Raw genomic sequence first — 26685 nt, 5'->3', positions numbered from 1 at the left:
CAGATAAGATTAGATGAAGTAGGGTGGGAGGAGGCTCATGTGGAGCATAAACACCAGCACAGACCAGTTTGGCCGAATGGCCTGTTTCTGTCCTGTAAGTTCTATGTAAGCTGTGATATCAGACTTAACTAGGAACTCGTCCAGCTTCCTTTTGAACACTTGCAATGAATCTGAACTCACTGTACAAGCTGGTAACTTGTTCTAGACGTCGATTACCCTCTGAAAAGATCTAACCTAACATCTAACCTAATTCTGTGCTTATGTAATTTATATGCATGTCCCCTGGTACTCCTTAATCTATCTAACTAGTCTATCCACATGGACAGAGTCTAATCTCATCATTATTTTAAAGACATCGATCAAATATTCTCGCAGTCTACACTTTTCTAAAGTAAAAAGACCCAGCTCTCCAAGCCTATCATTATAATTAAGGGCCTTTAACCCAGGTATTAGTATAATTGCCTTCTCTGAATTGTTTCCACAGGAAATATCATTTACCATGTGAGGGGACAAAAACTGGACACAGTATTCCAAATGAGACTTAACCAAGGTCATATACAAGGATAGTGCAGTGCTTTTTGTTCTGTTGGATCGCTCTAGCAATCCATCCTAATACTCTACTTAATATTGCTATAGCTTCATGGCACTGATCGTCAACCTTAATTGATTTGTGCCCTATAACACCTAGGTTGCTTTCCTGATCAACAATCTTAAACTCTGAACCCTGCATGGTATACAGAGCTCCAGGATGGAGCTTCTAATGTGAATGCAAATTGTTATAATATTATGCTCCATCCAACTTAGGGAATTTGAAAAAAATCACCACTGATCTGTAATGGTCACTGTAGTTTAGTCAACTCTGTGCAGCAAAATTTTGCAAAACAGTCTCGTGATGCTCCAGTTAGTCTTTTTCTACAAAGTTTTTAGTTGCTTTAAGTCTAATCCTGGATGTAAAGGTTTAAAAGGAAACAACTGCTAAACAATGCAATTAGAAAATGATAATATATAGCTGATAAAGTGGGAGGTAGGATTCCACAAGAAGTGCCCATTGCCATTGTGACATACTGGCTTGGTTAGGCATTTATAGCTGTGCCTCACCTGTCAAAAAGGTCACCAGCTGCCACTGGTCAAACGCAGGCCCATTTACCCATCGCATCTAGATCTGATTGTAATTGTTTTTTCTCAGGTAAGGTCCTAATACTCGGTCAAATCTTTGTATATCCATGAATTTGCGGACAATTCCCCAACACTTTAGTCCAAGTAACTAATAAAGATTGCAAAGAGCAGCAGTCCCAACATCAATCCCTATGGGACTCCACTAGTAACCAGGCCCAAGTAGATAAGAGGCAACCACACAACATTTCAGAACATGGGCCAGGTCAGATGGGGAGAAGAGGCCAATTTGGTGGCTCTATTCTGAGGCCAGGACAACATGAGGGGCAAGAAGAGGCAGCAAGGGGGAATAGTCAGATGAGAGTCTGATGTTTGTGACCCTCAGGCAGGTGATGCTGTAGAGAACTGCACCATGGCACCACGTGCCTTGGAAACACAACTAGGAGGACTAATTGAGAAGTAAGTATGATAAAGTTAAGTTTAATAGTTGACAGAAGTATGACAAGAGGAAGTGATTTAGGGTGGTTTAACAGGAAGTGAGTCCTTATACCACACTTCAAAATATTGTATGTATATTAATTATGTATGCATACATTATTTATTTTCTAAAAAACTGTAACTTGTTCAACATGTAATGAAAAACTAGCACACCCCCACTTCTTGTATAGTTTTTAAACAATATTCATCGTACACGAAATCTTCATATCACCTTCAGAATGCATCATTATGATATCCAAAGAGTATTGCCTTTTGAGAATATGGATGACGGGGGCGAAAGCAAACCCTAGTTGTGTATACGAGAGGGGTCATTTTCTAACTTTGTGCTTCTGCCAAGAGCATATATCAGTACTGCCTGTTGCCCAACAGAATTTCTGATGTGTGCTCTTGACAGTTGAGACTCATCACCAGGATCAAGTCAGAAACAAAAACAATTAAATTATTGACTGATCCATATATGCAGATTTCAAAACAATATATTACTGTAAAAAATCTCTCTCTTTTCAGTATCTAACTACATCATTGTCTACTCCTTGATGATATAAGGATTCTGGGATCACATACACTGTACAAATTATAGACTGTAGGGGAAATTTTCCAAATTTGTGCTGCCGGTAAACGCTGTACATGATTTTCAAACCAGTGCAATGTATGAAGTTGGAAAATTTCCCCTTGCAGGTAAATTTAACTAAATTGATAGTTCTTTTCACTGTTGGGAGGATTTTGCTAAGGCCATCCTGGCCACAGAAATCCTAATTGATAAACTACTGTAGCCAATTTCTTTTTGGGAGGGAGGTTGCTCCATATGTTTGTACCACATGCTAACACCAGTTTTCAGCTCCAATCATCATTGGGAATAGCTGTACAATTCCTCTAAGTGTGTTAACTACTTTGGGGAGGGGATGGAAGAAGAGAAGTGAGATCTCGTTGAGGTTGAGTTGGCTCTAGGATGATATAGCTGATGTGTTTAAGCTCTCTGGACTTAGGTAACTTGGGTGTGTCCCTAGTGGAAGACAGTGTGCTGTCCACGTATGGCAAACAAAAACTCTACCTGTGTGAATTTCTTAGTAGCTTGGTTTAGAGACGTTTAAACATGGTGATGGGTTTCCATGTGTGGCAGATAGCCGGCTGATCAATAGAAAACAAATTTATTCCTAAAACAAACTTCACATTTTGTATTTTCTTTGTTAATTTTAACTCCCTAGTGGAAAGGCAACTTGTTTTGCATATGGACAGACAGGAGCTGGAAAAACTCATACCATGATTGGAACTTTTCAAAATCCAGGGCTATATGCACTTGCTGCTGAGGACATCTTCATGCAGCTGCAGACATCTGAGCCAAGCAGAGTGCTTTTCATCTGGATAAGCTTCTATGAGATATATTGTGGCCAACTATATGACTTGCTCAATAGTCGAAAAAGGTATGGTAATGCAAATATACATTTTAGGGCAAAATGAAAATATTTACATACTGCAGTATTTAGTAAAGATACAACATTGGAAAAATTACCATTTTAGAAAAATGGCATTTGGTATTTCTGATTTTATGTAAGACAAAATCATGTTTTAGAATATATTTCTGTACGAGCATTAAAAAGTGACATACCATTTGTCTAATATTTTTCAAATTGCACATTATTGGACTTTGAGAGATGGACAGAATCATAATAGATAAGTGTGATGCTTTGTAAACAAACAAAATCGTGCACTCACCCCTTCACAAAGATCAGAAAAATAAGTACAGATGAAGGGGAAGCTGCTTATCCATCTAGCTCATCCTTCCATAGAAACCGACAACTCCCTTTATTAAAATGCCTAACCGCCTGTTGAATGACGCCAGATTTGTTTTGCCTCCACTACTCAGCTGGAAGACCGTTGCAAGTATTAATCACTCTTTTTATGAATCTTCACATCAGTCCTGAACTGGTTGGCCTGTTTAGATTTAGTATCATTTTGGGTGCTGAGGAACTGAAAGTATCCTTTCTATGGGCTTAAATTTGGCTTGTTATCTAATAGTTGCTATGTTAGAGACAATATACTGGAAAATGGGGAGGCAAAAAATAATAAATGTATTATAGTTTTGAAAAAAATTAGCAGAACTCAAGGTAAATAAGTCATTGGGCCCTAAATGGCATCACCCTAGGCTGTTGAAAGAAATCAGAGGAGGTAGCAGAGGCTTGGGCCACAATTTTTCAATGCTCATTAAATATGCAAATTACGCCATGGGACTGGAGAGTAGCCGATAGAACACACTTGTTCAAGAAATGAGAGATGGATAAACCAAGTAACTATAGAACAGTTAGTGTAATGTGGGCAAACTCTTAGAATCTATCATTATAAGTAAAATTAGTAAACAATTAGAAATGCATGGGTTAATCAACAACAGCCAGCAAGGATTTATTAAAGATAATCATGCTTGACAAATTCAAGAGTTTTTGAAAGAAGTGACTGGATAGGTACGGAGTGTGGGAGATTTTCAGCTTCACAAGTTAGTGCATTCTGATGTCTTTCTTCGCAGAATTTTTGACTGGTGCTGGTGGAATCAGAAGAATGAAGAAGTGACAGAAAGAATATACCAAGGACATAGGAACAGGAGTAGGCCATTTAGCCCCTCGAACCTGTTCCACCATTCACTGAGATCATGGTTGATCTGTTACCTAACTCCACATATCCGCCGTAGCCCCATATCCCCTAATACCTTTGATTAACAAAAATCTATCAATCGCAGATTTAAAATTAACAGAAGAGAGTTCCAAACTTCTACCACCCTTTGCATGTAGAAGCGTTTCCTAACTTCACTCCTGCAAGTCCTGGCTTTAATTTTTAGGCTATGTCCCCTAGTCCTAGACTCCCCAATCAGCGGGAAAAAATTCTCTCTATCTACCCTATCAGTTCCCCTCAATATCTTGAAAACTTCGATCAAATCACCCTATAATCTTCTAAATTCCAGGGAATACAACCCTAGTTTGTTTAATCTCTCCTCATAATTTAACCCTTAGAGTCCAGGTATCAATCTACTAAATCTATGCTGCACTCTCTCCAAGGCCAGTATATCCTTCCTAAGGTGTGGTGGCCAGAACTGAATATAGTACTCCAGGTGTGGTCTAACCAGGGCTTTGTACAGCTGTAGCATAACTTCTACCCCCTTGTATTCTAGTCCTCTAGATATAAAGGCCAGCATTCTATTAACCTTTTTGATTATTTTCTGTAGCTGTCCATGACATTTTAATGGTCTATGTACATGGACCCCAATTCTCTTTGGACCTCCACTGTTTTGATCTTTTCACCATTTTGAAAGTACTTTGACCTATCCTTTTTAGGTCCAAAGTGGATGACCTCACACATGCCTACGTTGAAATCCATTTGCCACAGTTTTGGCCATTCACTTAATCTACTAATATATCTCTGAAATTTTATGCTTTCATCTACACTGCTTACAATGCTGCCTATCTTTGTGTCATCGGCAAACTTGGATTTGTGGCTCTCTATCCCGCCATCTAAGTCGTTAATAAATACAGTGAATAGTTGAGGCCCCAACTCGATCCCTATGGGACACCGCTAGTCACGTCCTGCCAATTTGAGTACCTGCCCATTATCTCTGCTCTCTGTCTCCTGCCGCTGAGCTAATTTCCTAACCAGGTCAATAATTTGCCCTCAATTCCATGAGCTTCAACTTTAGCTAACAGTCTCTTATGAGGGACTTTATCGAATGCCTTCTGGAAGTCCATATCAACAACATCCATAGACATTCCCCTGTCCACTACCTTAGGCACCTCTTCAAAAAATTCAATCCAGTGGATGTGATATACATTGACTTCCAGAAGGCCTTCGATAAGGTGCCACATAAGAGAGTCGTGACAAAGGTCAAGGGGTGTGGAGTCAGGAATCAGGTCGCAGAATGGATTGAAAGATGGATACAAAATAGAAAACAGAGGATGGAAGTTAAGGAAAGTTTGTCGGACTGGCAGAAAGTGGAAAATGGTGTCCTGTAGGGATCCATGCTGGGACCACTGTTGTTTGCCATGTACATAAATGGAGGTATGGTGTTGAAATTTGCAGATGAAAGCAAATTAGGGGGGTCTCGCCAATAATGTGAAAGACTGCACCAAAATATAGGACGATATAATCAGACTTGCATAGTGGGTGGATAAATGGCAAATTAAATTCAATATAGCAAAGTGTGAGGTGGTTCATTTTGGTCGGAGGAATGAGAAAACCACTTATTCTTGAGAGAGATCAGGAGAAATTATTTTTATGAGAGTTGTAACAGACGGCTGATCCGATATCGCCCGTCTTACACTAAAGCCCAAAGTCAAAATTACCACTGTTGAAGTCAGAGACAATTGCGTCTTTTAAGAGAATAATACCAAATATTTGAAGCAGAGAAAGATTGAGGGCTATGGGCAGAGAGCAGGGCAGTGAGGTTAGTTTTGATAGCTTTAGCAGAGCCAGTACCAATACAATAGGCTGAATGGCCTCCTTTTGCTCTGTCAACTTTTATGTTTGGTATCTTTCATTTAAAAAAACTTAAGTTAGCTGTTAATAATTAAACTGCTCACTTATATGAATTTTTGCAGTTAGATTCTCTTTTTTTGAGGGGGGTGACTCTTGTATTTGCACATTTTATAATAATTCACTCTTCTGATCCCACCAGCACCAGTCAAAAATTCTGTGTAATAAGACATCAGAATGCACTAATTTGTGAAGCCGAAAATCTCCCACTGTCAGTAATATGATTAAGAAGGAAGGTTTCCTCTTTGCGCCATGTGTAGCAAAATTATAAATATATTTAAACAACTAAAGTACTTCCTCGCAGAAGTATTTGGTGATTGTTGTTTGTTTACATTAGTTTAGAAGTAAGAGCACTGTGTTATTTTAGTTACTTATTTATGACTTTTTTCATATTTTCATTTCCAGGCTGTTTGCCAGGGAAGATGGCAACCATGTAGTGCAAGTAGTGGGATTGCGTGAAATTCAGGTGGAAGGAGTAAAGTCTTTGTTAGAGGTAATTAAAAAAATTGTGAAGCATATTTAGTTTAACTCTGTAGTTTCCATAAATATAAGCAACATTTTCTTTTTTGATATTACAAACATTGATCTAGTACCAACTTTACAATTTTCTACCCTTGTCTCCCTGTTTAATATCATTTGTTATACAGTGAGGCAGGTCAGCCATGTCAACTAATTTCTATCCCTTAGGATGAAGTGAAAGAAAATGAAAGAAAGACTTGCATTTTATATAGCGCCTTTCACAATCTCAGGATGTCCCAAAGCACTTTACAGCCAATTAAGTACTTTTGAAGTGTAGTCACTGTTGCAATGTAAGAAAGTGAGCTAAAAGTAGTCTTGAAAAGACTAAGTAAAAGCTGGTCTTAAGTCAGGTGATTAGAAAAGGAAGAGACTGCATTGTTAAAATCAAATTGTTAAGATGGGAGACTAGCTATATGTGTAATTTTGAATCGGCAGCATATTTATTCTTTAAGTAAAATATCAATACTCCAGAAGGCTGATTTTTCTTTGTGTTGCATTGTGCACACACATGCCAGCCATCAGCATTTCAGACTTCGTGTCAGTTGTCTACATTTGTAGATAAAAATTGGGCAATTGGGCACTCACTAATTTTGCCTATGCAATCCGGCCCATGCATCCTCGGCAACTCAGTCCTATTTGCACTTATTTCTTATTCGCTGGTTTGTTCTGTAAGCAGGTAGAAATTTGTGGCCTTAATCAACTTGTTCTTGCAGTTGAAGGATTTGTAATACTGATGTTTTGACGCTCTTCTTAGGTCACATAGATGCATACTATAGAGTATTGGGGGACAAATATAAAAAGTTTAAATCCATGTTTGCATATATTTCAAGTTGCTGATACCAACAGATCACAGCGTTTGATTTGGATTCATTCACCAGTAAAGCAACAGTGCCAACAAAATACAGTTGTTGGCACTGTTGCTTTACTGGTGAATGAATCCAAATCAAACGCTGTGATCTGTTGGTATCAGCAACTTGAAATATATGCAAACATGGATTTAAACTTTTTATATTTGTCCCCCAATACTCTATAGTATGCATCTATGTGACCTAAGAAGAGCGTCAAAACATCAGTATTACAAATCCTTCAACTGCAAGAACAAGTTGATTAAGGCCACAAATTTCTACCTGCTTACAATGCAGGTAGTTTTTCTTTTGTGTTTTCTTTTTGTGAATGTGTCTTCCTCGTGCCCACCGCCACCCCTCCCCCCATCCTTTAATATATTTTCTTCCTTTCCTTTTTCTGTGCCATGTACTATTCTTATCCAAGAGGGCAGGTAACCTTTTCCTAGTCCCCTGCCATTGCAGCTCTAAGGATACCAGGCAACCACTGGAAGGTGTACAAGAGCATCCCTGATTGATTCTTGTTCGATTTTTCTTTTTCCCCTCTCTGCGGGGAGACTCCTCTGATCCATCTCTCCACAATACCACAGTGTAGATCAGTAACTCACCACATAGAGGATCACAAGCGCAAACCCACACTTTGTTCCTCTGTCATTCATTAAAACAAATGGGCTCAGTTAAAATCTGGCAAATGTTAACACTACAATCCAACAGCTAAAAATATTATGGGTAGCCATAATCCAAGGCTGCAAGGATCTGGCAAGAAGCAACTGCATTTTTATTATCTTACTGGGCTGCTCTATGTTTGACACTTGTTCATTACTTCACTTTTGCACTTTCAGTCCAACAAATATTTGGTTCACTGCAGGGGTCCCATTGACGCTAAGAGGTGGGGCTGGCCTCTGCTTTGTTGAAACATTCTTCAGCGTCCCAGGTTAATTGACAGCACTTGGCACGTTCCTTATAGTATTTTTTGCAAGAGTTTTGACCTGGATCTCAACAAGTGCTTTTCTTGATATATATTAATGACTTGGACTTGGGAGTACAGGGCACAATTTCAAAATTTGGGGATGACACAAAACTTGGAAGGGTAGTGAACAGTGAGGAGGATAGCGATAGACTTCAAGAGGACATAGACACTCTGGTGGCATGGGCGGACACGTGGCAGATGAAGTTTAACGCGGAAAAATGTGAGGTGATGCATTTCGGTAGGAAAAATGAGGAGAAGCAATATAAACTAGAGGGCACAATTCTAAAAGGGGTACAGGAACAGAGGGATCTGGGGGTGTATGTACACAAATCGTTGAAGGTGGCAGGGCAGGCTGAGAAAGCAGTTTAAAAAAGCATACAGGGTCCTGGGCTTTATAAATAGAGGCATAGAGTACAAAAGCAAGGAATTCATGATGAACCTTTATAAAACTGGCTCGGCCGCAACTGGAGTATTGTGTCCAGTTCTGGGCATTCCACTTTAGAAAGGATGTGAAGGCCTTAGAGAGGGTGCAGAGGAGATCTACTAGAATGATTCCAGGGATGAGGGACTTAAATTATGTGGATAGACTGGAGAGGCAGGGATTGTTCTCCTTGGAACAGAGAAGGTTGAGAGGAGATTTGATAGAGGTGTTCAAAATCATGAAGGGTCTAGACAGAGTGGATAGGGAGAAGCTGTTCCCATAGGCGGAAGGGTCAAGAACCATTGGACTTAGATTTATGGTGATTGGCAAAAGAACCAAAGGTGACATGAGGAAAATCTTTTTTACTCAGCGAGTGGTTAGGATCTGGAATGCACTGCCCGAGGGAGTGGTGGAGGCAGATTCAATCATGGCCTTCAAAAGGGAACTGGATAAGTACTTGAAACAAATAAATGTGCAGGGCTAAGGGGATAGGGCGGGGCAGTGGGACTAGCTGGATTGCTCCTGCATAGAGCCGGTGCGGACTCGATGGGCCGAATGGCCTCCTTCCGTGCTGTAACCTTCTATGATTTTTCTGTGATTCTAAGTGTAAAGTCAATTTTTTGATTTCTTTAGCCTCTTTTGAATCTCCTTTCAGGTGATTTCTTGGGGCAGTAAAGCACGGAGTACAGGTGCTTCCGGGATAAATACAGATTCCTCACGTTCACATGCTATTATTCAAATTCAGCTTAAAGACCCAGCTGATAGAATTGTTGGAAGGTGAAATTTTCTTACTTGCATTTCAAATAATTTTTAAATCTGATCAATTGTAAAACATTAATTTATAGTAAATGCATGATTGTTTTTGTATTTTAGTAGTAGTGGACAAATAATTTGTTTCTTTGATTCATGATATTGTTAACGTGAAAATTATCAGTATTATATCGAAGCATCTTTCTGCAAGTTGTAACGGTCATGGTTATGGTTAGGATAAGGGAGTACAGTATTGTGAGTTGAGCAAGTGTAACTGGAGCTCAAAATTGGATCCACTAGATTCTTTATACACAGTAATGATGGCAGTATGTTATCAGAAAAACATGGTATTGGAAAGATACAAAGCATTGTCATGGGTATGGTACTGGACTATTACCCGAAGGTTTTGAGTTCAGGTCCCATCATGGCTGTAAAATTGAATTCAATAAATATGATAATTCCTGGCCCAGCACCATTTAAAAAAAAAATGACCATGAATATTGCTGGATTGTCTGAAAACCCATTCAGTATTTAGTTCACTAATGTCTTTCAGGAAAGAGGACTTGCTACCCCTATCCATGGCTACATGTGACTGTAGTTGCACACATTGTGGTTGATACTTAATGACATCTGAGGTGACCTAGCAAGCCACCTAGTTGTCAGGGCAACAAGGAAGGGACAATAAATGTTGCCCACATCCCAAGAACAAACATAAAAAAAATGTTTTTCTGAATACATTGATCTCCACAGCAAACCAGAAATCTTTGGAGTTATATTTGTTTGTGAACATCAACAGTGTCTAATATTGATTCTCTGCCCAGGATTTCTTTCATTGACCTAGCTGGGAGCGAGAGAGCTGCTGATACCAGGGATTCTGACAAGCAAACTAAACTAGAAGGAGCAGAAATAAATCAGAGTCTCCTAGCTGTAAGTTGTTTGTACAGCAAACTTTTCTTGAGAGTACATTATATACATATAACCTTTTTTTAAAAACTAAAAAGTACAAGTAGCCAGGAGATACACCCTATTAGTGTGCTGCAATGCAGAATGGTGCAATGAAGGGGTGGATTTTAGCTCCTGAAAGGGAAGCCGAGGAGAGACGACAGGCTTTCCGCTGGGAGTCGCAGTGGGAATCCTTACCGATTTTAACAGTTCGGGCCTCATTTGCATCCTGCCAGCCAGCGGTCTGCCCAAAACGGGCGGAAAGAGGCATTTGGCCGGCTTTGGGCAGGTCAAAATCGCGGAGCTTGGAGGCTGCCCATCGGCACCAAAATAAGTCACCAGGGAGGTGTGGGGGGGAGGGGGGGCAATCACGGCCCGTTCGTGGATGGGAATGGGGGTGGGAAACTGCGTCAACGGATGCCCATGCTTTCTGTGTGGGACCCGGAGAAGCACTCCTGCTCCTCCTGGCCCCACTAAGGAAAGTTTTTGACTTGCTTTAGAGGGCCTCCTTTTCTTCCCCACCAAGTGTTACTCAGGGTGTAACAATGCCATCGGGGCCCTATTGATGTCATAGGATCCCGATTAGCATATATCATTGAGACTCCTGCGGGAAAGGAGCCTTAGGTCTTTGCACAGCTATTTTAACTGCGCACCTGCCCTGTCCCCAAGGCGATGGGGGTTAAAATCCTCCCATCCCCCAAAGTTTCTTTTCCCTACACTGCTTTCCTGCACCACACCATCCATAGATACAGGTGCTTCTCCATGGGGAAGAGAAAATTGCCATGAGAGGCAACCTATGCTAGGAGAGGGAGCGATGGGATTTTAACTGGGAGTGGGTTTCAATTGGATTGGGTGAGCATCAACCCTAGCCCCCCCCCCACCCCACAATTTCTCCTTCCCCAAAAAATGTCAAAAGTGCATATTATTTACAAATATTAAAATGTAAATCATTTGCAAGATACTCCAGAAAAGTGGAACCAACCCTTATTGAACTGCTTAAGATGCAACAAATGAATTAAACTACTAAAACTGCTACTCATGCCCAAGACATTTATTACCATGAACTTCGGCATGCTAACAATCTTAAGTTTCTGTGATTGATTGTAACTCTTGTGAGGACACATGGGCGAAGGTGGGAAGGAAGATTATACATGGATACTACATTGTTTTGAAAATCTATGGCCCAAAGTGGTGGGGGGATTTTCAATAGGTTAAATAGACAGCAAGGTGATCAAAGATCAGCATTGAGATTTGTCATGAAGAGGTTTGTGATTCAAACCAAATTACCCTCCTGACTAAACAAGAATGTATAGTGTTAATTGGAATTGTTGAGCAGAAAAGATGGGTATGGGGGAATGGCAGTTTTGTTGCTATTGCATAAACAGAATTGCAATGAGGAACAGTGAAATAACACGTGAAATAACACTGTTATTTCATTTGTGAGGAACATGATCCTGACATGAAATAAACATGATATTTCACTTGTATCCATATGTGTACCCCATATTCTACAATAAAATTGTGCTTGTTTCTCTTCCTTTTTTAGCTTAAAGAGTGTATTCGAGCTTTGGACCAGGAACATGCTCACACACCCTTTAGGCAAAGCAAACTCACACTGGTAAATTATTTATTTTCTTATAAGGCTTTATACAGATATTCCTCTTCATAAAACTTAGCATCGCACACGAGTTGAGATTTTAAAAAAAGAACTGAAACTTTCACCAGTGACTATCCAGTCCCATTTTTTTGGAAACCTTTCACAATTTATTCAATCTGCAGTACTCACATACTTCAAATAGCAAACAGCAACCCTCATGACCCCCAATTTGAGAACTTCAGGTGCAAGAAATGATTATAAGGCTCTAGCATATCATATTTCTGAAGGCCATTTTGAGATGGTAAGTTTAGCAGTGGCAGAACAAAAAGCAGATCATGGGGTAGAACTTTGTGATGGGAATGCCTATCAGGAATTCAAGTGTAGAGGGCAGTGCATTAAGTTTAATAAATGGAAAATCCTGTAGAGTGTGTTGGCCTCTAAGTCTAAATTGGTATGTGTTCCAATCGCATAAAACTGCACCGGGAGCATCAATCCATAAAACATATCCCTGTAACCTACAAGTGATTTACTTGATTAAATCATATTGTACAACAAAACAGGGCTCTTAACATATAGGTGACTTGGCAAATTCATTTGCAGCAGTGACAATTGCCAGTTTGCTTACATTTGAATGTGCAGCCAGGAGTATTCTTTTAACTTTAGTAGGGTAGTCCACTCTGAATTCATTCAGTACCTCCCCTGTACATAATCACACAGGGTCAAGTAAAGTGACTAATGTATCCTGTTCAACCCTGCACAATGTGATGGTGAGAAGTAAAGTTCATCTGCAACAAGGCAGGAATATGCAACTGCAGTGTTCTCATCCTGCACAGATCAAAAATAATGCAGTAAAAAGAGTTTTTTTGAGTGGATAATTCTTTTCTTTTAAGAATGTGCAGAACAACTATGCTGATTGTTAGTGAAAGAATCATTATATTACCTATTCTATCAATATCTAGGGATTTAGGCAAAACTGCTCCATTAAAAGAGCAGATAAAGTAAACACAACCACCCCATTGTGATCAGGAACTCACTGACTAGAATATGATAATTATATAGGACTAATTTTTTTGAAAAGAATATATGCTTAAACTTTAAAATAAAGGAAGAAATAAAGAAGTTGCATTTATATAGTTGTACTTGTGTGTCACCGGTGGCTCAGTCAAAAGGTTGTGGAGTCAAGCCCCCCTCCAGAGATTTGAGCACATAATCTAGGATGACTCTTCAGTGTAGTGCCAAGGGAGTGTTGCATGCTAGGAGGTGTCTTTCAGATGAGCTGTTAAACTGAGGCCCAGCCTGCCCTCTCAAGTGGACATAGAAAATCTTGTGACACTATTTGAAGAACAGCAAGCAAGATCTGTGTATCCTGGCAAATATTTATCCATCAACAAATGTCTAGTCATTTATCTCATTGCTGTTTGTTGAATCATGATGTGCATAAATTGGCTTCCGTATTTCCCGATATTATAACAGTGACTACACTTCAAAAATACTTCATTGGCTGTGAATCACTTTGGGAGGTCCTGAGGCCATGAGATATGCTATATAAATGCAAGTTCTTTCTTTACCGTACATGGTCCATTCTTCCTGTTGGTTTTTATGCTTTAAATTGGGCCACTCTTGTTACATAGAATTACATAGAATGTACAGCACAGAAACAGGCCATTCGACCCAACAGGTCCATGACTGTGTTTATGCTCTACATGAGCCTTCTCCCTCCCCACTTCATCTAACCCTATCAGCATATCCTTCTATTCATTTCTCCCTCATGTGTTTATCTAGCTTCCCCTTAAATGCATCCATGCTAGTCACCTCAACTACTACTTGTGGTAGCGAATTCCACATTCCAACCACTCTCTGGGTAAAGACGTTTCTCCTGAATTGCCTATTGGATTTATTAGTGACTATATATATATATGGACTTATATTTATGGTCTCCCCTGCAAGTGGAAACATCTTCTCTACGTCTACCCTATCAAACCCTTTCATAATCATAAAGACCTCAATCAGGTCACCCCTCAGTCTTCTCCTTTTCTAAAGAAAAGAGCCCCAGCCTGCTCAATCTTTCCTGATAGGTTTAACCTCTCAGTTCTGGTACCATCCTAGTAAATCTTTCTTGTACCTTCTCCAGTGCCTCTATATCCTTTTTATAATATGGAGACCAGAACTGTTCACAATACTCCAAGTGTGGTCTAACCAAGATTCTATATAAGTTTAACATAACTTGCGAAGTGCGCCTATGTGGACATCAGGCGATGGCAGGATTTGTCTCTGGTTTGATGGCCCTCGGTTATTGATTAGATACTCATCTATAAGGCAATTCATGTATAAAGTAACCCTCTTCCTTTGTCGCTATAAAATTTTCAACCACATTTAAGATGCCTGATTAGTCACCAAATGCTTCCCAGATACCAGAAAATTTGACTTTAATGCATGCTGACTGTTCCATATGCTACAGCTGTGCACAGATGGAGCAGAGCAATGGGCGTCTGAGAGAGAGGATTGGGAGACTGACAGTCTGAAAAAAGCAACGAGCAGAGGAGAAGCCAGAATAGACAGGATTGTGGAATTGGGCCTGGGGCAGATGAATGCATTCCCCTGAGTGAGCGACAGTACTATTCATTGCAATGACTCCTGTATAAGATTATGCTTCCACCCCTCATATGTGGCAATCCCAACAGTAACCTAAATTTATGGGGGGTTAGATTGGTTTACCCCCAAAAACGTAAATTCGTGCTACCAGAGAACGTACCTCGTGTATGTGAAAAAAAACAGGCCTTGACACGAGGATTCGCGACATTTGCACTTTCCACCAGCAGGGGGAGCCCAAATCTCTTAGAGGCAGGCTGTATCTCTGACAGGCAGCCTGTTGTTTGCTAAAAATAAGATACAGGTCTGAACGGAGATCAGACATCGTACATGTAAAACACAGATGCAAGTCCCGTCCCTATGTTTATACACTGAGGAGTTATGTTAAAACATTGAATAAAGGTTGCACACTACTAAATCCTACATCCTCCAATCTGCACGCTAGACCTCAACAATCTGCCGGTCCGAGTTGGTACCAGGCCTGCGAGAGTGCGTGCACCAAAGTTCTCTGCTGATGCACTAGAGACCTTGGTGCAAGAGGCGGACAGAAGGAGGGGCATCCTATATCTGCGGGGGGGGGGGGGGGGGGGGGGGGGGCAAGAGGCCCTTCGAACATATGCTCAAGAGGCAGTAGGGATGCAGTCAATGCCAGGCGCACAGCACCATGAACATGGATGCAGTGCAGGAAGAAGTTCAATGCTTTGACATGAGTGGTCAAAGTGAGTGAGGTCAACTGTCAAGTGGCATCTCCTACCAACTGCACCACTAGCCCCATCCACTGCTCCACGCACTACACCCCCCCCCAATCGCCCACCTACCAAATACTCTTTCAATCAGTGCTCAACTCTTCCAATCAGACGCTGTCTCTCACCCTCACACATTACCACTGTTGCAAACCGCACACCCACAACTCACAGGCCACACACACTGGCAGTTATTCATCCATGACAGGCACATCACCAGACACACTTCTCGTTTTCTTGCAGGAGACGGTGGCGCATAATAGGAGGCAGCAAGTGGCAGTGGGATTTAGCCCTCGAGCCTGTTCCGCCTTCAATGAGATCATGGTTGATCTGTGACCTAACCCGCCGTAACCCCATATCCCTTAATACCCTTGGTTCACAGAAATCTGTCAATCTCAGATATAAAATTAACAATTGAGCTAGCATCAACTGCTGTTTGCAGAAGAGAGTTCCAAATTTTTCCCATCCTTTGCGTGTAGAAGCGTTTCCTAACTTCACTCCTGCACGTCCTGGCTCTAAATGTTAGGTTATGTCCCCTCATTCTAGTATTCAAGCATAAGAGACTTCCAAAAATAGGTACAAATGCATCAGCAGCCAGAAACAATAATCCAGCATCTAACCTGTAAATCCTGCATGTCCCCTTTAAACAGCGCTGGTGGGGGGTCCTCCAGGCACTCTAAGACATGTTTGGATGGTCATGGTTAAGACAGTCTGTTGAGCGGAGTGTTAAGTGCCAAAAATGTCTATCACTTTAATCAGCGTTGCACACTGAACGCATATTCTCCTTACTTTACGTGATGCTGGTGTTCGTTCTCTGCACATGCACTAAACCTTTTACCAAGATGGCATCCGGCGCACGTCATGCTAGAAGCCCAATTTAGCGCCCAATGTCTTAGTTTGTATGTAGCGATGTTAAGCTTAAAAACAGCTGATCTAAAAATCTTCTTGTATTGTAAAGAAAATTTCAATTAATTAAATGATTTTAAACTGCAATTGCACTTTGCTTAATTATGTTTTCTTCTCATGGTAAGTACAAAATTTTAGTTGTCCCTAAATATATATGTGTGTATTTTTTAAGGTATTGAAAGACTCATTTATTGGGAATTCTAAGACCTGTATGATCGCTAATATTTCACCCAGCCACGTATCCACAGAACACACACTGAACACATTGCGCTATGCAGACAGGTGAGCAGCAAGTTGCATCTTCTTTTACTGCAACTGTTATATTAGTTAATGGGTAAATTCCACAATGGAATTTGTGAGATAGTGGTTTAATTAAGAAACAGTTGGCTCTTTCTAGAAAGATGGGCAAGATTTGAATCTAGATTGCAGTGGAAAAGGTTATGTGCAAACTCACATTCCACCCAGTATCTAGATTTAATAACTTGTAAAATTAAGAAATGCTTAAAATTCCAGGCTTGTTTTTCTCTGTCTATTAGGGCTTTCTGACTAATTATTAATGGTGTCTTGTAGTACCGGCAGAAAGAGGCATGGCCATCTGGATAGCTCCCCTTAGCAAGTTTATCCAGTGAATAGCCAGCCATACAGACCAGTGCTGAGTTAGCTGGTCTCAACAGGGATAGTGGTAAGAGGACTCTTGGTGCCCTTGGATTCGGGAGGGGAAACTGGCTAGTTCAAGAGATAAATAAAATATCCTAAATAAGAGAAATAAATCAAATCTTCATGGAAGATGATATTTTGCTTACTTTTACATTTTTAATATATTTAATGCTTTGAAAGCTTTAGAATTAGATACATTTATTGAATCTTTTCTTTTACTTTTTTTTAAATTAGCATAATATCTTTTCAGCTAATTTGACTGTTAACATTTTCAGGGTAAAAGAATTAAAGAGAGGAGCCAAAACAGCCAGCACAATTTATACTAGATGTCAAGGATTTAGAAGTCCATCTCCAAAACGTACCAGAGAAACACCATGTAAAACATGGGGAGAAAAATCAGTACTGAAAAAGGTGAAGCTGAGAATTCAACAATCCCATTGTGTGGCTAAAAATGCAATGCAGCCTAAATCATCATCTTCAGTTTTTCATCCGTCCAATGTTCTTCTCTGTTCCACACCAAAAATAGCAAATAAAAATGGCTTTTCCCAGGCTAGCTCAAAGAACGTGTGGCTTAGTCATGCTACACCCATTAAGGGAATGTTTAAGAGAGGTTCCTTAGATGTCAACAAGAATACAAAGGATGAGGATGCAACCGATAAGAGCAGTATTACTAAAGAGGGTTATCTGAATAACCCCAAACCTGGAGCATCCAGAAGAATGCAATGTGGACAAAGGAATAATCTGATTCCAGAAAATCAACTTAGTATAACTAGAAATGTGAAAGTTCAAGCAGTTTATCCCATTCAAAAAGAAATCATTTCAAGAAACCGACTTCACTTTACTGAACAGGTAACAAAAAATGATTCACCCAATAAAGAAAATAATGCTGAAAATTTTGAAAGTGAGTGTCATAAGAGTCCAGAGTCAATGATGGACATGCACTTTCTGCAAAAGGAACAGGAAAGACACTTGCGTCTTTATCATCAGCAACTCCAACAACTTCAGCAGCCACCGTTGCTGCAACAGAAGCTTGGGTATCAACCCTTGAAGGAGCTTTTCAAGCAATTCTATCAACCTAAAATTGGAATGAATGATGAGGGAAATGAGTGCATTTCCTCACTACAGTGTACTGTCCAAAAGTCGTATGATCAAAATGAATGCAGTAGTAGTTGTGATTCAATTTCTGACTGCCAAAGCGTGAGTAATAGACAAAATCAGACTGCTGGTAATCAAGATTCCTTCTGTGAAACGGAAAAGGGAGAAGGAAGTGGAAGAAAGAATGTTCAAGAATTCCTGTTTTTCCAAGATCAATGTGTTAGCCCAAGGTCAGAAGACAGTAATGAAAACAGTTCACAGTGGAGTACAGAAGAAGACTGCGTAGTCACCCATTCATCAGGAGATAACCCCACAGAAACACCATCATATTCACAAAACAATATTGATAGTGATCAAGAGAACCCAAATAATTTATCACTCGACTCCAAAAACACTCCACAGAAGAAAAAGCAACACTGTTTTTCAACTTATCACCAAGATGACAATGTTGTTATTTCACAGCATTCATTGATGAACGGTAATTTGTCTCTTGCTATAGATGTAAAAAGTGCTAAAGCTGGAGACACCACTTTGCTTCAATCTAGCAGAAATATTGATTCCCATTTGAACTCACAGTCTTCAATAAAAAGGGTAATGAGAGATGAGCAGGTGTGTAATATTAGCAATAATGTAATTACATCCACTGACTGCATTTCTGAAGATGTAGTGACTGTTTTAGATAACCTTCTTTCCACGGAGAGGCCACTCTCAAAAGTTGCATTTCCTGCCAATGAAGGAATGACTATCTCATGTAACCAGTTCTTTGCTGAGATGGAGGTTTCACCAGCTGATCCCTGTAACAAAGATGAGGTTTCATCACCACCGACCATTCATTTTGGAAACTGGATGATATCACATGACCATCTTAAAAAAAATCAGAAATTTTCATCAGATCCATCCCTCTACATGAAACAGCCTTGTCACGATCAAAATCTTATTTTGAATGATGGAATTAAAGTGCAGATGGCTGCACAAGATGAAAATAACCATTGTTCAAATATTAACTATGTAGAGACTTCTTGTAAAGACCTCAACATTTTAACAACTAATTCACCAGTTTTGTCATCTAATGAAAGTTTAGGTTATCAAATTCCATCGGTGCAAGACCTGAATCATGAAGCATCACTTGGTGCCTCACCATGTGGGAATCTGCTTTCCAAAGACATTAGTCAGACAAGCGAATGTAACTATTACAAAGAAGGGATTAAATGCTTTAAAAGTGAGCTTTATGATGCTGACACTGAAGAAACTGAAATTAGTTCTTTCATTTTACGCTTGCATTGTGGTGTAGCTTCCTCTGATGGGAACGAAGCCATGGCATATCAATATTGTTCAGACGCTGGAGAACAGAGCACTACAGCTTCATATCTTAACCAAATGAGTATTCAGGATAGCATTTCCACCCCAACAATTTCAAACAGCAAACCAACAGAACAGATTAACAGTGCTGATATTAAAGAATCACAGCAACAAACAAAAGATTTGGTAGCTGAAAGCAGTACTGAAGAGGTCCTTAATGACTGTCATAATGAATATGAATTTCAACTTCAGTGTGAATCCAATCATAAGGATTTGATAGGCATTTTTAAAGAAAAATTACTTCAGAATACATCTGTTCAGTTTAGCCATCTTTATGCAGAGCAAGATTCAATTCCTACTACCAAAGACTCTATCAGCCATAATAAAAACAATAACGAAGCAACTGGTCAAACTGTAACAAGTCCTCAGCCAGATGGTGGCCAATCTAGAGGTTTAATTGCCCAGCACCTGGAGGCAATGGAAAAAGCACAGTAAGTATGAAAATAAATATACTTTTTAAATTAGATTTTCCTCCTTATTTAAAGGTGGAGGTACCCTATAATATCTCTACTAATGTCACTATTTAATAATAGTTAAAATAAATCTGGATGGCTGCTAACTAAGCCAATAATACAATTCCTGTTATTTGTGGCAAGCATACAGATGAATCCATCTCTACAAAATACATCTAATTAAAACCTCGTGAGTGTAACAGGTTTTAATCCATCCTGTCCAAGACACCTCCCAGCAATCATAGTATCATAGTAGGTACAGCGCAGGAGGAGGCCACTCGGACCATCATGCCTGTCCCGGCTCTTTGAAAGAGCTATCCAATTAGTCCCATTCCGCTGCTTTTTCCCCATAGCCCTGTAAATTTTTTCCTTTCAAGTATTTATCTAATTCCCAATCTAGTGGTTTCTGGACTAGGGATAGCTGGCAGTGTGAATCCTGTACACTATATAGTGGCCCAGATTTTGCTGTCAAAATAACGGTGAGGTTAATGGCACTCACCATTATTTATGAGCAAATGGTACAGCAATTTCAGGTGATGGGCAGATGTGCGGTTAAACTAAAATATCCAAAAGTTGCTATCCGAATTGCGCAGCTTCGCTGTTAGCTTCGCGAAAACAGCCTTTCGCTGCCTGCCTCACCAATGAAATGCATTGAATGTCGTGAAGTTGCTGCATTTGTGCGGTAGATATGAACTAAACACGGGAAAAAATTTTGTTCTGACCATGAGATTGGATCAACTAGGCCTATATTCACTAGTTGTAAACAATTTTACAACACCAAGTTATAGTCCAGCAATTTTATTTTAAATTCACAAGCTTTCGGAGGCTACCTCCTTCCTCAGGTGAACGATGTGGAAATGAAGTCCTCGAAATGAAGTCGCATTTATAATTCACAGAACAATGCTTGGTGATAACAGACAGTTTTTTCAACTGCCCGTTGCCAAGGCAATCAGTGTGCAGACAGACAGGTGTTACCTGCCAGGTCTCAGAATATACAAATCACCAAAAAAAACAACAAACAAAAAAAAACAGAGATAGAGAGGTAGAAACATAGAAAAGACAGCAACTGACCCGTTATATTAAAAACAGATAACATTTGTTCGCTGGTGGGGTAACGTGTAGCGTGACATGAACCCAAGATCCCGGTTGAGGCCGTCCTCATGGGTGCGGAACTTGGCTATCAATTTCTGCTCGACGATTTTGCGTTGTCGTGTGTCTCGAAGGCCGGCTTGGAGTACGCTTACCCGAAGGTCGGTGGCTGAATGTCCTTGACTGCTGAAGTGTTCCCCGACTGGGAGGGAACCCTCCTGTTTGGCGATTGTTGCGCGGTGTCCGTTCATCCGTTGTCGCAGTGTCTGCATGGTCTCGCCAATGTACCATGCTCTGGGGCATCCTTTCCTGCAACGTATGAGGTAGACAACGTTGGCCGAGTCACAGGAGTATGAACCATGCACCTGGTGGGTGGTGTCCTCTCGTGTGATGGTGGTATCTGTGTCGATGATCTGGCATGTCTTGCAGAGGTTACCGCGGCAGGGTTGTGTGGTGTCGTGGACGCTGTTCTCTTGAAAGCTAGGTAATTTGCTGCGAACGATGGTCTGTTTGAGGTTGGGTGGCTGTTTAAAGGCGAGTAGTGGAGGTGTGGGGATGGCCATAGCGAGGTGTTCGTCGTCATTGATGACATGTTGAAGGCTGCGGAGAACATGGCGTAGTTTCTCCGCTCCGGGGAAGTACTGGACGACAAAGGGTACTCTGTTGGTTGCGTCCCGTGTTAGTCTCCTGAGGAGGTCTATGCGATTTTTTTGCTGTGGCCCGTCGGAACTGTCGATCGATGAGTCGAGCGTCATATCCCGTTCTTACTAGGGCGTCTTTCAGCGTCTGTAGGTGTCCATCGCGTTCCTCCTCGTCTGAGCAGACCCTGTGTATTCGCAGGGCCTGTCCATAGGGGATGGCCTCTTTGACGTGGTTAGGGTGGAAGCTGGAAAAGTGGAGCATCGTGAGGTTGTCCGTGGGCTTGCGGTAGAGTGAGGTGCTGAGGTGCCCGTCTTTGATGGAGATTCGTGTGTCCAAGAAAGAAACTGATTCTGAGGAGTAGTCCATGGTGAGCTTGATGGTGGGATGGAACTTGTTGATGTTATCGTGTAGTCTCTTCAGTGATTCTTCGCCGTGGGTCCATAGAAAGAAAATGTCGTCGATGTATCTGGTGTATAGTGTTGGTTGGAGGTCTTGTGCAGTGAAGAAGTCCTGCTCGAACTTGTGCATGAAAATGTTGGCGTATTGGGGTGCGAATTTGGTCCCCATGGCTGTTCCGTGTGTTTGGATAAAGAACTGGTTATCGAAGGTGAAGACATTGTGATCCAGGATGAAGCGGATGAGTTGTAGGATGGCGTCCGGAGATTGGCTGTTGTTGGTGTTGAGTATTGATGCTGTCGCAGCGATGCCGTCATCGTGGGGGATACTGGTGTAGAGTGCCGAGACGTCCATCGTGGTGAGAAGTGTTCCTGGTTCAACTGGTCCGTGGGTACTGAGTTTTTGTAGGAAGTCTGTAGTGTCGCGACAGAAGCTGGGGGTTCCCTGTACGATGGGTTTCAGGATGCCCTCGATGTATCCAGAGAGGTTCTCACACAGGGTTCATATATTCACTAGAGTTTAGAAGTGATCTCATCGAAATGTATAAAATTCTAACAGGACTAGACAGACTAGATGCAGGGAGGATGTTCCTGATGGCTGGGGAGTCCAGAACCAGGGGTCACAGTCTCAGGATACGGGGTATGCCATTTAGAACCGAGATGAGGAGAAATTTCTTCACTCAGGGTGGTGAACCTGTGGAATTCTCTACCACAGAAGGCAGTAGAGGCCAAGTCATTAGATGTATTCAAGAAGGAGATAGATATATTTCTTAATGCTAAAGGGATCAAGGGATATGGGGAAAAAGCGGGAACAGGGTACTGAGTTAGACGATCAGCAATGATCATTTTGAATGGCGGAGCAAGCCCGAAGGGCCAAATGGCCGAATGGCCTACTCTTGCTCCTATTTTCTATGTTTCTATGTTTTCTATGCCGCAGAAAGTTAAGTCTTGTCATTTCAATTCTAAGTACCCTTTTGATGAGGTGATGAGTGTTAATTACTGTCAATCAATCTCTTTGGCACTGAAAATTAACAAAGTCTCATCCCTTCAGGTTTTAATTGTTGGAGATTTAAAAAATGTTAAATTTCAATTTTTTTTTTACTTTTCCTTTCTGTCCATTTTTTCTCTCTCTCTTTATCTTTTCCTCTCCTTATTTCTTTCTGTACCTGATGTGACATTGAATTCACCCACTCTAATTCACACTTCCTTCTCAGTCCTTGCGCTGTTTATTTCTCAATCCTTCAATCTGATTGGTTAAGTAGATACACAGTTCCTTGCCCTGTTCACTCAGGTCCCAGCTGCCCTGTTTTCCTCTCTGCAACGTTATCAGCAACTTGCCACACAAAAAATTAAACATGCAAGGGCAAGCCTAACTAACAGAAGATGCTGTAAGATGCCCTGCTATAGCAAATGATGGCCCATTGTGCAGAGCCCAAAATAAAATGAAATTTACTGCTTTTTGTAAAGGACAATATCAACTATTTGACTATTGGCACATCCAAAGAAATGACAGTCTCCCTGAGTCAACAATACAAGTCAACAATTACAGATCACCAAGAGATGAAATTCTTTCTGCCAGTGATTTTACTGAAAATTATGTTCTGTACTCGTGTCAAAGCAGAACGAGAGGCACAAAGGTAGATGGTGAAGCAATTGTCAACCACACAAAAAAAAACAAAAACAAAAAAGAAATCAAAATCTGCTGGGACACAGGTTGAAATTGGGCCACGTAGCGCCCGGTTTTTAGGCGTTATACTGCCAACTAAGCATTGAAAATGGGGTCCGAGAGTCTTGCGCACACTTCCGACGCGAAGTGTGCAGGATCCTCTTGGTAAAGGGGTTCGCATGCGTGAGCACCTATGACTGCCGGCAGCACGCAGAGTAGGGAGATTATGATGCGAATCAGTGTGCAACGATGATTTAAGGGGACCACTGCTATTTTTGAGCTCCACACTTCATCCAATGCACTGCCTTAACCTCGCACAGCCGAACATGACTTAAAGGCATGAAGGACCCCCCCCACCAGCGCTATTCAAAGGGATCATGAAGGAGTTACAGGTTAATTGCTGGATTATTTCTTCTGGCTGCTGGTGCATTTGTATGTGTTTTTGGAGGTTTCCTATACTTGGGTAAAGTATTAAAAATCTACAGGGAGTGGGCTGGCTACCTAACAGGCAACAGGAAGGGCACTGGCGGAATGGCAGGGGTGGGAGCAGGAATGCTGTCATCCTGAGAGGATAGCAGGTTTGTGTTCCATGGAGCCACTGCCACTTGCTGCTGCCTCTTGTTATCCGCCACCTTCTCCTGCAAGAAAGTCAGTGAGTGTCCTGCAAGATGTTTGGAGTGATGTGGCTGTCATGGTTGAATAGCTACCGGTGTGTGTGAACTGTGAGTTGTCGGTTGCAACAGTGCTAAGTGTGTGAGGGTAAGATAAAGCATATGATTTGAATGGTTCAGTACTGACAAAGAGATTGTTGGTAGGTGGGTGATGGGGTTGTAGTGAATTGAGCAGTGGATGAGGCTAGTGGTGCAGTTGGTACGATGTGCCACTTGAAGTTTGAACTCACTCACCGTGACAATTTGTGTTAAATCATTGAACTTCTTTCCACATTGCATTCATGTTCTTGGAGCTATGGTCCTGACATTTACCTCTTCTGCTCCTTCCTCCAGCTTATGTCCTGCAGATGCAGGATGCCCCTCTTTCTCTCCACCTCTTGCACCAAGGCCTCCAGTGCAACATCAGAGAACCTTGGTGCACGCTCTCTCCCAGGCACAGCCATTCTTCAAAGTACTATGCACAGATTCAGTTTTGAAACGACTCCCACCGCTTGCAGCCACAATGCACCTCCCCTTTAAGAGGTGCAGGCTGCCTTTAAGAAGTGCCACTCGCAACATCGGGGGCCCCTGCTGATGCATGCAGACAATCAACAATGCAGTTAACGCTGGCTGCACGCAGCAATCATTTAAAACAGCAGGCAGCACGAATGTAACTTGCTGCCTGCATTGCAACTATCGGGCACGGGTTAATCACGTACCTCAATCCCTGTGCCCGTTTTCAGGGATTATGCAATTTAACACCCATAAGCTTTTTACAAATCTTTTCATAATAGTTTTGGGGCCTTTTAAATCAACTTCTGCCTTTACCACTAGCAACGTTTATATGGGCATGATCTATGTTCAACGTTAGTGAGGTAGTAAGAGTGGAAATGAAAGAATAAGGAGGAATTTTAACTGGGAGCAGGTTTCAGGCTAGCAAAGCCAGGATGAGCACCCAATCCGCCTGACGTCGTCAATGTGAGGCCTTGCTGATTTTAACAACAGGCCCCATTTGCATCTGACTGGCAGGCTACCCACTTTCAGGGTGGGATTTCCAACGGGCCTCCAGAGGCCCATAAAGGCTGAACACACTTCTTAACGGGAGGTTGCATTCACTTCTGGTTTGTTTCTGATACTGCTGTAAGGAAGAAATGACTTGCAAGGCTGCTCACAAATTCTCTGATGCCTTCCTGGAGGTACTGGTGAAAGAGGTGAGGGCAAGGTGGGACGTTATCTTTCTCACTAATGGGAAGAAAAATCCAACAGCCAACGTACAGCACTCCTGGAGAAAAGAGGCAGAGATGGTCATTTCCATGAGCATCATCCCAGGACCTGGATTCAATGCAGGAAATGCTTCAAAAACCTGACCAGAGCAGCAAGCGTGAGTGCAGCTCTTCATTTCTCCATCTCTCTGTGTGACACCTGGCAACAGTACTATCCCCCTGCTCCCAGCACTCTAAATGCTTCCCTCCCTTGCATCACCTGTTTCTCAACCAATCACCATGGGACACTATACTGCTTCTTATTCTCATTCCAAACACAAACTCACCTCTTGCATGCTGCCTTCATAGCAGTCACTAACAGCATTCTGATCTTGCATGGTTGTAACTGCAGAACAAGGAACTCCTCTGATTACTCCTTCCTCATTTCACACTCCATTGAACACCTCCCCATCCTGCTTGCAGTTTGCTTCATAAGCACTAAATGAAGAAGCAGGCCCATTCCTTCTCAATAGCCATTCACTAACCCTCTCCCCTTCTGCAGGATAAAACGGTTCACAACATTCGGGGGAGGACACCCAACATTCAGGTCCTGAGTGAAATGGAGCTGGCAGGCCTGAACATCATTAGTTTAGCAAAGCGCCAAGTTTTGGAGATGACAAGCCTGGGTGCTTAATTGAACAAGGTGTCTGCTTATTACTAGTAACTTTTCATTTACTTCAAGCAGTTGCACATTCAAGCAGCTTAACAGTGTCATGTTGCATAATGGATCTGTCATCTGCTACTACCTAACCTGCCAATGCCATACTAACTCTTATCCCTTTTTCCTATCCCTAAGCCCTTCTCAGCACCTGGACCCCATCGAGGAGAATTTGGAGGTGGACTATCCTCCGGAAAATGAACAGTCACGTACTCCATCCCTCCCAATCACCATCACAGAGATTGGCACCTCAGATGGGTTAGACAAAGTTAGAGGAGTATGCACTTGATGAAGCACTCAGCACGAATGAGCAGGGACTAGTGGAAAGGACAGCTCTAGTGATGGCTTGCTGGAGGGC

General features: G+C 41.5%; 1 protein-coding gene across 2 annotated transcripts in view; it reads left to right on the top strand.

Moving 5' to 3' along the window:
- The window catches only part of LOC137321897 (kinesin-like protein KIF24), a 74951-nt gene that overhangs the window by 33004 nt on the left and 15262 nt on the right, over nucleotides 1-26685 (top strand). For both annotated transcript variants that reach the window (XM_067984751.1, XM_067984743.1), the window contains exons 5-11: nucleotides 2817-3032; nucleotides 6529-6616; nucleotides 9531-9652; nucleotides 10447-10552; nucleotides 12114-12185; nucleotides 16575-16684; nucleotides 17335-19944. In XM_067984751.1, coding sequence (XP_067840852.1) covers nucleotides 2817-3032; nucleotides 6529-6616; nucleotides 9531-9652; nucleotides 10447-10552; nucleotides 12114-12185; nucleotides 16575-16684; nucleotides 17335-19944 — 3324 coding nt within the window. The remainder of the gene's footprint in view (nucleotides 1-2816; nucleotides 3033-6528; nucleotides 6617-9530; nucleotides 9653-10446; nucleotides 10553-12113; nucleotides 12186-16574; nucleotides 16685-17334; nucleotides 19945-26685) is intronic.

The sequence above is a fragment of the Heptranchias perlo genome, chromosome 1 (assembly GCF_035084215.1).
Source record: "Heptranchias perlo isolate sHepPer1 chromosome 1, sHepPer1.hap1, whole genome shotgun sequence".
Classification (NCBI taxonomy): domain Eukaryota; kingdom Metazoa; phylum Chordata; class Chondrichthyes; order Hexanchiformes; family Hexanchidae; genus Heptranchias; species Heptranchias perlo.
Note: the sequence above shows the minus strand (reverse complement) of the source record. Positions and strands in the feature narration are given on the sequence as shown.